Source organism: Oryzias latipes, chromosome 10 (genome assembly GCF_002234675.1).
Source record: "Oryzias latipes chromosome 10, ASM223467v1".
NCBI classification, from domain to species: domain Eukaryota; kingdom Metazoa; phylum Chordata; class Actinopteri; order Beloniformes; family Adrianichthyidae; genus Oryzias; species Oryzias latipes.
In genome coordinates this window covers 25539898-25557069 of record NC_019868.2, presented here as the reverse complement: position 1 = coordinate 25557069, position 17172 = coordinate 25539898, and the positions used below count along the sequence as shown (strand labels likewise).

General features: G+C 38.3%; 1 protein-coding gene across 2 annotated transcripts in view; it reads right to left on the bottom strand.

Annotated features, from left to right (window-relative positions):
* The window catches only part of aff2 (AF4/FMR2 family member 2), a 206348-nt gene that overhangs the window by 41917 nt on the left and 147259 nt on the right, over positions 1-17172 (bottom strand). For both annotated transcript variants that reach the window (XM_020706761.2, XM_020706762.2), the window contains exon 10: positions 16207-16244. In XM_020706761.2, coding sequence (XP_020562420.2) covers positions 16207-16244 — 38 coding nt within the window. The remainder of the gene's footprint in view (positions 1-16206; positions 16245-17172) is intronic.

The following is a 17172-nucleotide window of genomic DNA, read 5'->3' as shown; positions in this document are numbered from 1 at the left end:
AACATTGGGAGACAGAGTGCCCTCCTTCTAACTCGAACCTAAAATTAGAAATGTACAGCATTGGCTTTAGCCCAGTGATGCTGCACAGCTGAAATGAAAATCTGTCTTTATGAACCAATCTTTTTTTAATGCAACTTTACTTTTGAAGAATCTTCATTTTTATTCAACTTTTCTAACAATGCTTCTATCTTTACCTACGTTTGAAAACCAAGACTTGAATCATATTCTTCTTTTTTTTGTCTTCATTCGTCATGATGCAACATGTCATCTTTGCTATTGTTTCTTTTTCATTTATTTAAAGGACCTATATCATGCAAAATCTACTTTTTTGTGCTTTTAAGTTTATTAAAATGTTCATTCCTCATGAAAAGAAACCCAGACAGCAGCATTTTAATCCATTCGCACATATCTGAGCATTCCTCTAAAAACCTACGCTCTGAGTGTCACAATAACAGGCAGACAGCTGGATCCAAATGCAGCAGGTTTATTAACTCAGCTAAAAGTCTACAAAGCTAAATCAGGGTCAGGCAGGCCTGAGTCAATAACAGGCAATACGTTCATCACAGAAGAGGCAGGATGGTCAAAATCCAGGCAAAGGTCAGGACAGGTGGCAGGCAAACGGAGACAGAGACAGGGTCAGAAGACAGAAAAACGGGTCCAGATGTAACGCTTGGTAAGGAAGGCAGATTGGCACAAACGATACTTGGCACTCCAGTGCTTAAGAAAGCTGTGGTTGATTGAGTGAAATGATAGTCAGTTGTGCAGCATCCAGGAAGTGTGGTTAGAACTCTGGAGATGGTTTCCGCTGGTGACCAGAGGGGGAGACAGTGTTTCAACTTCGACAGAAAGTGAGGAACAGCCCTTTCCAGGAAGAGTCTGTGCTGCCAGCACCGCCCCCAGGCTAACAATCACACCCACTTTCTCAGCAGAGCTAGCGATGATTGGCTAAATGCTTTCCTTTTATACATACAATATGGACATCCATCTTTGCAAAATTGTGGATGTTTGTTTTCATGGAAGAAATGCTCAGGAGCTAACAAAGTTTTCTGTAAAGCACTTTGATTCATCTGAGTGTTAAAGCTGCTACACAACCCCACTCGTTTTACCTTACATGAAAATTTGATAATTGTCTGCATAAAAAAGATCCATTCATCTTCAGAACATTGAATACATTTCAAGGTCCCTGGGTTGCTGGAGCCTATCCCAGCAACTGGGGCTGGAACCAGGGCCTTTTAGGTGTGGGGTGAGAGTGCTAACTACTATATCCAAAAAAAAAGAAGTCTAACATCCGATCCTTGTGGAACTCCACAAACTGAAGAAAAGCCCACACCATTTTTCACATGAATTACCAATGAAATAAACTACTGAACACTTTACATTTTTCTTTTTTTTTTTAGTCTTTTTTAGTTCATCTGACCAATTTTTAAGGAATGCGAATAAGTCCGACCTAAAACAACGTTAACGTGTGACAGACAAACTACTGAAATGGCCATTACTAAATGCATTAACGCTGCATTGTGAACTCCTTGAATTATCTTTCATCAGCTGGCCTGCCTTTCATCCGTCCTTCCATGGTGGTTTAAATGGCCTCCTGGAGGCAACAACACACTTGCTTGTCCCGACTCGAGAACACACACAAACATGCTTGCACACAGAGAAATTGCAATTATGTGTAGTTCTCTTTGTGCGAGTGTGCACGTAATTTCAGTTCAAGGCTGCCATCACAGCAGGCACCAATCTGTGTGAGCAGTCAAGCAGCAAATCCATCAACTGTTCCTTAGGCAACGCACACATGCACGACCGTGGCGGCGTGTACTGTATGAATGCAGCCTGCGCCGCGTTTTTCCTCTATCATTACTCATATCTTCTCTGTCTCCTCTTCCTTTCATTTTCAATTAAATTTTCTCCTCAGGTTGCTCTATTAGAGTCCCAGAAGAAACGATAATGGCAAAACGTCAAGTTAACCCCTTTTCATACATAATTGTGTTTATTTGTGTGTGCGTCGTTGGCAGTTGTGTGCTTGGAAGACGCTGAAGCAGCTTCAGCGCTTTTTAGACAAACTAACTGGTGCAAATTAGCACAAAACTGACAGAGACACAGTTTATACCTTAATGCAAATCTTTCTTTGTAGCCATAATTGTTCCTGTAATGAAATCTAATCCCCTTTATTCATTATCACTAAATAAGCCTGGTTCTTTGACAGTTTTATGCTGTGTTTACTGTTTAAGTTCAGTCCCCTGGAAGGCATAATTGATTGGTTTTATTAGTTTTTATTGATGAGGCCAAGAGGGTTGTGCTAAAAGCTGGTGTGTTCGCAGTAGAACTGCAGGCAAATCCAGGAGTTTAAAAAACAAACAAGCACAGTGCTGATGTTGTATTAAGAGCCAGTAATAAAATGCTTTTGCAATCCACTTTTCCAGTTTATGTCTAGGAGGACGTTGTTTGTGACGCATCTTTCACTTGCTGTTGCTTTAGCTTATTGTTACTGTTTAACGGTCGGGTTGTGAATCTTTTCCTCCATATGATTCAACACAGATTTTGATACATAAATCCATACAAAAAAGATTAAGCTATTTTTTTTTACCTAAATAAATACATTCTAGATACGTATTATTCATATTTATTATTCGTTTAAGTCAACAAAAACAAAATCTCTTTGACATAAGCTACAAACATTCAGACCTGCATTTTGGGTATTTTAGACGGGTTTTTTTTCTTCGGGGTTAAATAAAAGTGTTCCATATTAATTTAGTCAGGTATTAATGGAAGTGCTGTGAAAAATTATGTTTAGTGCTTTACCAAAAAAAAAAAACAGTCAAATTAAGTATACTTGAGATTTGCACCACTTTATAGAAAATGCAAGCAATTTATGTTTAATATCAGAAATGCAACAATAGTTTTTAAATATTTAGAATAAATAAAGCCTTGACATAAAGACTTTTATTACTTTAATGTGATATCTATGTTTAACTAAATTAAGTTTGCAAAGAAAACAAAGACATTTATATTCACTTTTTTATTATTCTTTATCCAAAGGGAAGATCTAATTATGGAGACAGCAGCAAAGCTCTGTAACAAGCTTTCTGTACTCTTGTCTGCTGTGTAACTTGAATATTTTTGCAATAATCTCCAAACTCCAGTTTTGGAAGAAACCTTGTTACTGGAGGCTCGAAAAAGCTCTGCAGCTGCTGGAAACGTTAAGTTTCTTTAAATACTTTTCTTTTTTTTTTAAGTTAAAAAAATATTTGTTCTTTTAAACCACCAAAAATGAAGAGGCTTTTGCAGTCTGAGCATGTCAGGTCATAAGTAGTACTAAATAGACCATGCCAAAGAAAAACATTATCCAAAGTACTTCCAGTTGTTTTTTGGTTCTGATTTTTTTTCCTCCCTGAAAAAATCAAAACTCATGTTTGTTTGACTGCATATAAACTACAAACCAAAAGCTTTTTAATTGTACAGTTTCAAGCGGGTACAATATAATCTGATGAAGAAATAAAAGTGACGGCTCATTTTTTGCACAGAGATGATCAGGCATCGTCTGACTTTTTACCAGGAAGCTCCCTGTTGATGCATGAATTACTGGAATATGCAGGCAGAGATGCCGGGCAGATGGTGGAAGCAGACATATCCTGGCCTGCTGTTATGTCCCTTATTGCATTAAAAGAATCTTTTGATGAGTGACTGAGGAGAAGCAAAAGTCCTTTTGGTGAGTCAGCAGCAGCTTTCTGCTGCAGAGGAGACTCATTAGTATTATTGATTCCAACTCAAAAGAGCCAGACTGTAGCAATGCCACTACATTACTCTTCATAAAAGAAAAGGCATCACTTTGAAGGGATTTAGGTCTGTGTTTTTGAGAGCAGCATTAAAGCAGCATTGTATCCATGCACTTTAAATCCTAAAGTGTGGATGACAAATCTAAAAACAAAAACAAAACGTTGGTGTCTTATCCAAGAATGAGCATCCCTTCTTAAAGTTCAACACATTTAGTGTCGAGGTTTGCTGGAGGAAATAGCCTGTGGATGTTTTTTCTGGACTAATCCCTTACATACTGCCATGACGACCTTCACCATCCGACCTGTTTGCACCTGAGCAACAATGAGTCCAAACTCTGCCAACTCTACTTAAATTGTTTGGTCCAAGTGTGGAGAAGATGCAGGACAAAGGAGTAGCGCTTGGTAATGGAGTAATGGAGCAAAGATGCTTTTCTCAGCTTCTGCAGGAATTACGTTGAAGACTTACGGCTGTCAAAAGACTGTCAACACTGAGCCTAGCGCTACGATATTAAAGGGGTTAAAACGTGAAGCTTCGTGCATATCGTCCTTCGGAACGCGCAATCAAGCGACAGCGTCTAAAAAAAAAGTCATAACTGCGCGTTTTGGGCTTCCGTGTTCATAACTTTCGTTGTCATCCGTAGTTACACACGTTTCTACGACTGTTTTTGGGCTCTACATACAAAACGCGTTAAACCAGCTCTAACTTTGACCAATCAGGGATGCGGATTTGGTTGTGACATATGGATGGTGTCTTTTATTAATTCACAGAATTATACGGTTTGAACTGTAATTATTGAGGAGAAATTAATAAATGACACCTGAATAAATGCCAGCTGGAATTCTACAACACCAAAAGTCTTTCAGATATGCAATAGAGTTGTGAAAGAAAAAGCTTGGAGCAAGATTTGCACTACTTCAACATTTCGCGACAAGCCTCTTCCAACTGGTGGCGGACATGGGGTAGTAAACAGTGGTAAAACGAAAAGAAGAAGCAGCCCCTCCCTGTTTGTCCAGTGTGAACACCATCGGTCAAATGCCAGGTAGCTTGAGGCACATGTAAACCCTTCCATCAGAGAAACTTGGCCCCCTGTCTTTGGTCTAAACCACGTGTCAAACTCAAGGCCCACCATATAATTTTATGTGGCCTGCGAGAGCAGAAAAGTTTTTAATTTCCTAAAATAAAAAATAAAAATTGGTGTGTATTTATTCATATCTAGGGGGAATTGGACTTGAAATATGGGATTGGGCAACCATCTATTAGGACTTAAACACTGTCCATACAACCTAAGCTGACAAAATCAAATGTAAAAGGATTTATGCTAGAATAACAAGCAAACATATGTTTTCTATGCAACTGTAATTGTCATTTTTAAAAGTTATAATAAATAAATGATGAGTTATTTAACATTAAGGAGTAGTTACATTTATTATTCATTACATTTAGTTACATGTATAAGTTACATCTTGCCCTTTGAGGACAGCCGCTTTGCTGATGTGGCCCTCAGTGAAAATGAGTTTGACACCCCTGCTCTAAACGGATACCAGGATAAGATTCTAATTGGCTACAACTTATTTAGTAGAACCTGAGTCGTTCATCGCACCTGATCCTATGAATTAATGAGTTCAAAAGAGCAAACTGCAGCTCTTCTCTTTAAGTGACAAAAAACTACCCAGATTCCTTCATCTAAGTACCTGATTGTTGGATGAGTGTCTGGTTCGTTACTCAAATCATCAGCCTCCCAAGCGAGCCGGCCCACACAGTCAATAAGACATTTGGCAGGAAAAACAAGGTGAGAGCAGTCCCTTTCATGCGTCTTTATTGTTGGATGAGAGAGGAATTTCTGGGAGAACATGAATGTGTCTCCATGCAGCGCGCAGGAGAAGGATTGAAGATTGAAGTTTCATTAAGTTTGCCTATGTTTTGTTTTGGAATGCTTACAAGATGAATAGTGTCTCTCATGCTGCACAGGAAACTCCTCAGGAGATTGAGTATAACGAGAAAAGGGACATCTATTGCATTTCCTAGTGTTTTGTATTGGTTTACTAAAAGATAAAATGAGGTTTGAGCATGCAACAAATACAATGAGGTGGTAGTTCTATAAGGAGCAGGAGTAAAAGAACAGAGAGGTTTTTAGTCCGTTTTTACCAAGTGGGCCGGCCTTTTATTAGTTTTCTGGTAACAGAAAGCATGTGTGTGTGGTTTGGAAGAACGGGATGAAAAGAGAACTGTAAGAATGTGACAGCGTTATACTTGACTGGGTCGCTCCCCTCCTCTTTTCTCAGGAATCAGCCGTCAAAAATAATTTAATGCTGCAGTTGGTGCCAAATTAAAATGGAGCGCCAGCTGGTGCAGACTGACGGAGCAGCTTCTGACACAACAATTCAGCGACTTTTCTCTGATGTTCCGCTGAAGTTGAGACATGTGTCCTCCAGGAGGAAGTTTGTTTGTCTGAGTGGCAGCTTGACAGATGTTTTGTTGCGTTTTAGAGCGCAAATGCCAATTATTATATTTGTTCAAGCTTTTAATGTCATTTTCATTTAATTGGGGACATTTCTCTAATACTTTTGACAACTTGATATTGCTTTTATAAACAGCCTTCAAACTAAATTAAATCAAACAATGTATTAATTTATCATTTTTCAAATCCTTTTATAGTCATTTTAGATTACATAATCAGTAATGCAATACATACATTTTCAACATAAACCCAAATTAAAAGCAAAAATCTTGTAGATTTGACAACACCTATTAGGTTAAAAATTGTTTAAATTTTATTCAAAATAAATTTAATTTAAAACCTTCATATTTTATTTTTAATGCAATAAAATCAGGATTTTTATGTAACTTGAGGAATTGTGTTAAAGGGAAAAGACAGATTATTTTCAATGTAAAAAAACAACAGTTTGCACACCAAGGATTACTAATATTTGCGTGTTATATTTAAAGAATTCAAGCAAAAAAGAAAACACAAAATATTGAAATTTAAGCAAAAAACACATTTGTGATCATGTTAAAGTAAAGTTATAGCTATAACTAAATATGTACAGCAATAAACAGGATTTGTTTGCAACCATTTCCACTTATTCCTTATTATTAATGAATAGGGTTTTTTATTAAAGTTTTCAGTTTTACATTTTGTTTTGTGTGGTTTATGATAAGAAATGTTTCCTTTTTTTGAATTGTTTTATGTAAAAGAGTGTTAGCAAAAAAAAATAGTTAAATCCAACTTTTATACTTGTGTTTTTAAGTTGTTTTCTTTCATAGTTGACATCCAAGCGGTGGAGCTCATTCCGAGACGTCGCTGTTTGTCCTGAGTGCACCTGTGTCAGCGTTGCATAAGCAACACAGATTGGTCTGATAAAGCAGCTTCTGACAGATCCTCAGGCTCCAGCAGAAACTCGGGTGTCTGTCTGTTTATCCGTCTGATAAAATCACAAGCACAACAGGGGAAATGAAAGCCTAACGACAAAACGATGTGTCGGTGTGATGTGTCCTGTGGGCTTCAAAAAGATCCGCGTGGCATCCACACTCTTGAAGGCTGCAACAAAGCCGCACTTTGTGAGGGGGGGTTAGCGTACTGAGCGGCGAGGGTTCAGCGCTGCAGCTCAGAACGAGGACGGCAGAGGTGGCTGCGAGTTCACTTCAGTCATCAGATCATTAAAACTGTACAACCTAAAGGTTTATGAGTCAGATTATCGAGAATTCTCAAATCTTTGCTCCGAGGCAACGGCGGAACAGACTGGAATGTCTATAATGTTCAAGAACGCAGATTCTCATTAATTCTTTCTCAAATGATTCATTCATGAGAACTCACGGCCTTGATAAAAAAAAAAAAAAAGATAATCTATTCACTGCTTCTTAATGCCCTCAGTAAACCAGGAGCCTGTGATTCTTCTCTGCAGCACAAAAACCCACAGTAGAACTTTAAAAATCTTTTTTTTTTTTGCAAAGCATCTTCTCGTTCTACAACCTTGAAAAGAAGCTCAGACGTTTATGTTGTTGGTTCAAAGACGCAGCCGATAGGTAAAAAAAGTCCAAATATTTTTTCAAGTGGGAGAACTTCTATAAACCGAGAAGAACAAGACCCCAAATCTCCATAAAACACACAAATAGCCAGAATGTTTGTTTGGTAAGTTTTTCATGGGGACTTTCTGCATTTTCTCTCATTCCTGCAACGTCCTTTTTGTTGCTGAATCGGCCATCTTTTTCTGTGTTTCATTTGGTTACCCTTCCCTTTAGTCACCCCGCAAACCTCATTGACTGTCGGCCTCTCTTAGGCTTTTCAGTAATCCATTGAATTTGGATCAAAGGAGCATTTTCTCCTGTTTGATTGAGACTTGCATGTTCGATCAGGCCCTCAGCGGATGCCTTGTTCACCACCTGCTTGTATTGATTGTGTTGTGCACTGACGCCTCAGCTCTCCTGGCTTCTCTTCTGCTGACTTGCAGAATGTAGAAGAACTCTATTCTCAATCCATTGATCAACCTCATTGGGATCCCTGTACGATAATCTCCCCTAGTTGCATGTTAAGGATGACACCGGACTCCTCGTTTTCTGTTAGCCGTTCATCTGAGAGCAACGACAAGTTGTGTGTGTAACAGTTAATTTATACAGCAAATACTGGTGTTCTGCAACAATAATTAGTTAGCTCCCTGAAGTGGATTGCAAACATTTTCTTGAAAGAATTTGCTGATTAATGACTGATACATGTAAAAGTAATCAGTGTTTTTGTTTTTTCATTAAAACATCAGTTTTTGAAATTGTGCATTTTGTGTTCCTTGTTCCAACAATCTATATTTGAAAATAAACCTTGGTAAATCCTTCATTAGTAATTCATGTTAGAGAATATTGTAATAGTTTTAGCAGCACAAACATCAGAATATTCGGTTTTGGAGCCACTGGTGTGAAAAGAGCCCATCTGATGGGATCGGAGCGTTTTAAAGAGCTGGAATACTCGTCACTGGAATGTGTGAAAATGCTGAAAGTTTCACACTTCTTTTATTTTAGTTCTTTTTTGTGTTTTTCATTCAGTCAGTGTTGAAGGCAATCGGACCAAAATGTCTGATGTCACGCAAATTTAAGTCAAGTAAAGTCAATCTAACGTGAGGGGAGAAACATTGGGAATAAAACTTCTGCTAGTCTTCTCCCATTTATTGATAAACTCCTTTAACTTTTGCACTTTTAACTTTTAATTTCTGATTCTCTAGAAAGCCTACATGCGTTCACACCATTTGACTGTATGAGAGAACTGGACTGAGCGACTCCTCGCCCCCCGCGTTCCAAACAGGAAGTACCTGGTGGCTCCAAGAAAGCAAGATCCCATAGACTTCTTTAGAGACATAAACAGCTATTACTCAGTTATTATATTGTCAGATTAACCATTCTTGCTCTGCTACCTTTTTTAATATTCTTCATAATCCTAATATATAATAATATATAGGGCCAGTTTGTAATCCAAGTTAAAAACTGGCTCATCAGATGCCTCAATAAAAGTATGTGGGGCCTGCTGATCCCCACATCCGACATCTATAAGCCTTAGACAGATTTCGTGTAGCCCGCTGTCACATGGTAGGGGGGTGGACTTCCAACAAGCTCACTCCTGATTGGTGAGAGTGGTTGTCATGAAAATAAGGACTCAGTCCCACTCTAACCAATCACTGCTTAATTATATCTGGCTCCAACATAGCTACTGAAATGACCTTATTTGGTTGAAGCATGGAGTAAACCATTTTCTATAGATGACATCACACTCCCTCGGTCCATATCTACTGTACAGTCAGTGGGTCGCACTGAATGCATTTAGCTCAACACATTTTTAACCCTTTCAGCTTCAATATATGCAAACGTCTGCAGCAGGGATTCTTCAACAATCGGTTCAGTGGTGTAACACATCGTCTGGTTTTAAACGGAAAACTGAGAAATTCCTAGTGTTTACACCAACCATTGTCTGCAAAAAAAGAAAAACTAGCAAAAAATGATGAAAAGCCTTCACAAAAGGCCCTTCTATGTTTGTACTCGGAATGAATGACCCCTTAAAGAGTTACTCCAATGAAAATGGTGTTTTTTAACATATTTTTGTTGCATTTTTCTAATGATGGAGGGCATACCTAAAGATGCACCAAAATTAGAGTATTTCTTTATTCAAATTATTGTGAATCAAATGAACAAACACTGTTGGAAAAAGAGTTGCTTGCCATTTCTGTTAATGTAACCATTACTGGTGCCTTAAATTATGTCAAACTTTAGACTTTTTTTCTGCTACAGCAATTCTTCAAACACATCCTTTTCTATTAAGCCAAAGACCTTGATTAGGTTTAATAACAGGTAATTATTCCTACGTACAATCTTGGACTATTTTCAGCGAGGCAGTGATGTGGACTTTTCAAATTCTCCAGTTTGGACTCTTTTACCATTAATTAACACTGAGAAAATCAACAGGAGGAAAATCACAGCACAATAGATACTTGCACATTTTGGACACGTTCCACTTGGTGCAACATAAAATTGATCTGCCACGAATGACAATGGAGCTGTTGGCTTGGAGCCAGACGAACATGCAGCGGGTACAGGCTTTAATGGAGGAGGAGGTGGCGCAGGTACTTCCTTCCTTAGAATAGGTGACGAGAGGACGAGGAAGCATGTAAATTATGTGTAAAGGTCTTGCCGGAGTGTGAAGTGATGTTGCAGGAGGCCATCTGTGCTCGGTTCATCTGTCGTCTCATCATCTGCCTTCAGTTCGCTGGTTCTGCTTCCACTTGGCAGAGCTTCCTGCAGCACAGCTGGCTCCTCGGTCTCTCTCTCCCCCCTCAATCATGTTCACCTTTATGAGCCTGCTGGAATGTGTGTGTTTGTGTGTGTTTATCTTTCATGAAGAAACTTTCATTTCAGTAAGTACACACTGATATAAAATATACGAGGCTGCGACTACCTTTGACAAAATCAAGGCAGACATTTATGATCGATGGTTGTTTGTGGGTCCTGGATATGAAAAATTGTGTCCTTTTATTATGGTTTCACCTGCTCACAAGTTTCTTTGCGATGTGTGTATGTGTGTGTGTATGTGTCTTTGTGTATGTTTGACAGTGTTTGCCCGCGGCTGCACTGTGGGGAAGGCTATAATGGGCCTCCATTTGCACATATGTAGTGTGCCGATCCCTGCGGGGCCTCAGTTATTGTTTGAAGAGGTCTATCACATTTGAACTCGCCGCACTTGAGCACAATGACAAGCTGCAACCACGCCGCGTGTGACCCGCCAACACGTCTGTGTTGTCGATCAGAACTGAGAGCCACTTATGGCCGAGTTGAAACTTAAGATGTGTGGTCTCAACCCATCAGGTTCAACTTTAAACTGAAAGAAAAAGCCATAGGATGCAGTACGATACTATTTTAACTTGGTTAATTAATGTCAGTAAGTCCCACCCTTTGTGTAATGCTACGTCTACAGCGGCCACGTGTCTAGGAACGCACTGAAAGCAGGTTCTTGGACACGCTTTTAGAGTGCGGTGTTCACACTGGACTGTTGCTGCATAAGACCAGCGCATGAACTTGCAGTTGGCAGAGGCTTGATGTGAGATCCCCCCCCCCCCCCCCCCCCCAGTTTTGCTACCTATACATCACTACCAAATACAACTTCCTGATTGGTCCAAGTTCAACTGGTTTGACTTCCAATGCGTGTTCAAAAGAAGTGCGTTTTGTGTGTAGAGCTTCATTAAGCGACATATGCGTGCATATACGTGCGTTTACATGGAATTTTCCCTGAAAGTGGTCGCTTGAACGCGCGTTGCCAAGGGTGGTGTAATTGTAGCTTTAGGCTTGCTCTGTTCTGGAGGTTAGCTTTGAGAATCACATAAAAAAATCTGCAAGGAAAGTAAGGTATTTCTTTTGGATGAGAAGGCGCACCGTTTCAAGGCTACTTACGTGTGACGTCACCCGTAGAAAATTGTCTTACTTCTATTTTTAAACAAAATTAAGTCAATACAGTTGCCATTTTTACCCCCATGTGATTGGTCCAAGTCAGTCTGAGTCATCGTGTCAATGGCAACCACTCTCGCCAAACAGGAGTGAACCTGTTGGAAGTCCACACCACTACATCTAATCTGTCAAACGTTCTGAATGTTGGGGGGGCTGGGGCCAGCAGGGACCACACACCTCTATGGAGGCATCTGATTGGCCAGTTTATAACCTGAATGAGTTGAACTACACAAAAAAATGTAATGAAAAAACTCAGGATAGGCAAAAAAAAATGTTCAGAACAACAATGTTTATTCTGACAAATAGAATATCTGAGTAATAGCAGTTTATATCTCAGTAAGTCTTTTTGGCTTCTTGGAGCCAGCGGGTAATTCATGTTTGGAAGGTGCGGTGGGAGGGGTCACTCAGTCCAGTTCTCATTTTCAATCAATGAGAGACACAAAACAGTCAGATAATGTGGTATGAATACACTACCCAGAATCACTAAAGGTACCAGGCAGAGGGGTTGATGGGAAGTTTTCTAGTGAACTGTGTTATTTATGTTCACTTCCTTTATCTGTAACAAACAGTCGATGCAGAGAGTTTAACAGAATAGACAAATCAAACTTTGTTGACAATGGCTCTTCAATTGTAACATAAAATACCAAACAATAAACTAACATTTCAGGTCATGAAGTTAAAGCACAGTATGTGTCAATCTGCCAGGCTTTTGACTACAGTACCCAGAATGCTCCAATAATCCATCAAGCTCTGGGTTTTTAAAGTTTACCAGAGTCGTACTGAAGCATTTGGACAGACTTTTGAGCACCGTGTAGCACTAAAAATCAGTTTGAGCTAAGTAAACACAACCAGAATTCACACATAAGATGCACACGATTATAAGGTTCCCTGACAATATTAACAAAATTAAAGGATTTTAAGTGTCTTAGGTCAGAAACATAGGGTGTTACGAAAACTTAAAAAAAAGCTGGCTTAGAAAAATGCAACTTTTTTTCCTTATAATTTTTCCATTCAGATTAATATCAAAACAGCTTTTAATAATTATGGTTTTCACATTTTTGTTTTTATTTAGTCCATTAATTGTCTTATTGCAATTATTAAAACATTTGTGAGTATTTAAAAATATATCGGAAGTGTACATTTTTGTCTTTTTCTTTGAAAGTTTTCATTTTCCTGCTTAGTGTTTCTTTTCTTGGATCTAAAGAACCACAGGAAAGAAAATGTTCTGTGCCGTGATGTTCTGTTTTCATGGATAAAAGCCCTTTAACTCAGTCGCTTCTGCACCCCAGTAAAAAGCTTTCTTCATTTCTTCTGCACCACCAAAGAACAAAGAACGTTTGCCTTAAATTATCTGAAAAACCTGCTTCACATCTACAGCCTGAAAGCAGGAAGTGCTTAAAAAATGAGAATGTCTGTGAAATGACAGGTGAAATGTTCAAGAAACCCAGAGAAGAAGTTCTGTTGATTTACAGTCAAGCTTTCAGATTTGCTGCAGCTTCTTTGTTGAAGACGAGCGGCGCTCAGAGAGGCAGGAGAGTGCTGTGCTTCTCCTTCTTACTGCCTAAAATAAAGTTTATTCTTTAACTAAGCCAAGATTCCTTCTTTTGTGCCAGAAATATTCCATCACCTCATGTTTCTTGACCTAGGTTACACTGTGACTGACAGCAAAAGCAAACGGTTTAATATCTGATCTCAAATGCAAGCGCATCCATTTTTTATGGCTTTTTACTGTATCGACCGTTTCACCTGGAGAAATGCCATCTCTACTCACGTCATTGTGGATTGACCGAATCTAACAGACGTCAAGTGCTCTTAAGTAACAAACTTAAAAAGGAAAATTCAAATCACCGTAGGCCGAGTTCCTCTTCAGCGTGATAAAAGACGCAACGTGAGAACACTGGAGTCTAAAAGCTGCCTAACGTTGTCGGATAATAGGGGGTTTTAGGAGCGCCACTGTGAAACAGAAGGCTAGCGGCTGGAACGTGGATGAGCCTGTCAGAGCTCGTCTGTATGGATGGTGTGAGGAGTGAGACGGTGTGTGTTGTTTCCGTGGGGGATATAGCCGGTGGATCGCTCGCAGCATCTCCAGTCCCAGCGCCCCTGCAGGATGTGTGTGCTCTGCTCAGTAGATTGGGCTGCTGAGTGAATGGGCTCATTAGCGGTAGCAGAATAACACATGGCCTGGGGCGCAGGCAGACTTTCACTCTAACTCCCCCCTATGCACACACACAGTCGTTGCTCCAGACATGCATACTAATGCTGTCAGATTGTAAACAGAGCAAGCCTCGTTTAAAATGATGCGTATATTTTTACACACCAGTCGGCTTTAAAAAACGTCCAGGGAAAACGAGCTAATGAGAAACTGAGGTTGGTGTCAAAGTCAGCTGTTTGCAAGAATTATTAGCAGCTAACATTTTCACCAGTGAACAAGCGGCTGACACGTTCCTCCATGGACAATCGTGACTGGCTCGGGCAGTTCTGAATGCTTTAAAATGTTCAAAGCAAAGAACAAAGATGCGCGCAACTTCACAAAAGTAGTTTTTCTTTAATGAAAAAGTGTTTCATCTGTGGCCTCCTGGAATTTAGGGGGCAGCCCAGATTCAGCGAAGAAACAGCAGGAGATGTTCAAACCAGAAGCCAATAATATGACCTTTTTCAGTGAAAACCAAACTCACCATTTCAGTCTGAAGTGTATATATATATAGTTCTAAGAGCTGCTTTTTATTCCAAAATGGTGGGTAAAAAAGAAAAAAAAGTTATTTGTTTACATACTACCATATTTTCTGGAGTATAGGTCACATTTCTTTCTACATTTTACTTTTTTTTTTATTCCTATCACACTACACTTTTAATAATGAATCATTAAAAATCTCAAACCCAGATAAAAAAAAGGCACAAAGAAGAAAATAGGCTACATCAATGAGTCATGTAACTACTGTTGTTTAATAAGAGGCTGCACTTCTTCCCTACCACATCTCCCCACAAGGCATTTTTTTCTACGTTTATCACGTTTTCTGATTTTCAGTCTTGATTTTCTTTAAAATTTTTCCTTATAAGACTCAGTTTCGTCTTGACATACTGGATGCAGTGCAGTGTGCCTACGACAAGGACCAGAGCTGATGCACATTTAGTACCATCTCAAGCAAAAATGTTTTCTATCCAGAATTACTGCAGTAGGGTTGGTATTCAGGACAAATAAGTAGATAAGACCTGTTTAACTCTTCAACACTGGAGACAACAGCTAAATAACACGCTCTTTGACCTACCTTAACTCATCAACTGTTTATGCAATCAATAGGAATTCTGACGCAGAGGAAAGCAACTTTTCATAATGACTTTGCAGCTATATCTAACATCTTACTTACGTGTTGCATAAACCGCTTCAGAATCTGTTGAATTTGCGTTAATTGTATCAATGGTTGATGAGTTGCGGTGGTCAACAGAATGGAAACAATGGAGCTAAAGCTCTGGTGTTACAGGGTTTGGAGAAAAATGTGTTTTTCCTTTTTTGCTAACTTCTACTGGACTTAAAAAATCCATGTATGCTTTAAATGTAGGTGGGAGGGGCAGAGTCACTGGCTGCAGCATCAACTAATTGTTCAGTCATACATAAACGGTGCTCTAATGGTTCTCCAATAAATCCATAGAACATTCTTATTATTATCGGTGGCGGGTAAAGAAACTGTCGTCAGTAAATATTCTGTATCATCATTGAGTAAAGTTATTGTACACAAATCATCAGATCTTTAACTGATTACCTGATTATGTGATTTTTCGAGTGGCAAGGTAATGAGATGTTTCTTCCAATAATTAAAAAGCAGATTAGCACGTATATAATTCCTGCCAGCATGCTCAACTTCATCCAGTATAGTTTGTAGTTTTCAATTTGCACATGTGTAAACAAAATGTAAAACATGGGTAATGGTTGGAAATCCAAGTCAACCACCGTTTTTATCTTGTGGGATACAAATGGACGACAGCAGCAACGTGTTGTTTCTCTTGCATATATAGCTAGCAAAGCAAATGCTTCAATCCTCTGCATTGTTAGTTTTCCAAATAACAGTGAAGTCTTGAAAGTAACAGAAATGTCAGAAAATTGGACTACCATGAAGACCAGATTTTCTCATGATCACATAATTTGCCAAATAATATCTGATTACTCAGCTATCTGATGTTGGTCTGCATTCAAACGGGCAAACTCCTACTTTCTTTAAAGCATCTCATGTTAAATTATCTTGTTTAATAATTTCCTGTTTCTAAATTTTGCCATTAGGTTCAAAACCAATATGTATTTTCTTTTTAAAATGGCAATTTTTTTGTCATAGCTTTAGCTTCTTGGGTACCAATAAGCCTTAGACCAAATATTTCATTATTTATTAACCCCAATCCATAAAAAAAGGTTAAAAAATATGGTCTTTTGTGGTTGATCATATGCTCTTTCAGATTTTCCAGATGTCTTACCTCGCCGTTGTGCCTCTGGCTTTGTTCTTGTCAGGCGCCTGTCAGCACACAGACAGAAAAACAAGTTTAGTTTCCCGTTTGTGGACAGCGCTGTGCTGCCGATTCAGCCATGCATATTGACAGTAAGAAATTATACACCACTGTTAAGCAATTAATATTTCCTTTAATAGATTTGAATATTAACCTGTAATTAAACCAAATTCAGTGAGATTTAGTTTCACAAATGAAGGGATTTTTTTACTTTCTAATAAAGAAAACACACACACACACATAAAGGCAAAGTAGCGATCCAAAAAATGCAATAAAAATTAACAAATATATCAGCTTCATTTAGATGAAAATATTACCACACAAAAAATATATGTGGAAATGACATGCCGCTGAAGCTTTTGTCATTTGGCAACCGTGTAATTCATTTTTAGACACATAAATATTTAAAAAATGTACAAAATAGCCTACAGTTTTACTTAAAATCTTAATCAACCTATAAATTTCCAACTCCAGTGAAGTTTCCATACCAACATGTTTGCACCCGAACTCGTCATATATGGACATATGGGTAGACCCCCCCTCTTTGTCATGATTTACAACAGAAAAGGAAATTCACATACACATACATATATATATATGTATATATATATGTATATATATATATATATATATGTATATATATATGTATATATATATATGTATATATATATGTATATACGTATATATATATATATATATATATGTATACATATATGTATACATATACGTATATATATATATATATACATATACGTATATACATATATATATACATATATACGTAGTTTCTAAACAGCTTAATTAAACTGGTTGTAAGACATTAACAAATGATAAGTAATGTACTTATAAGCAACTTACAAAAACATTACTAGTGCTTGTTAATGTCTTATAAATAGTTTATTAAGGACTTTTATTATAAAGCGTTACCTATATATA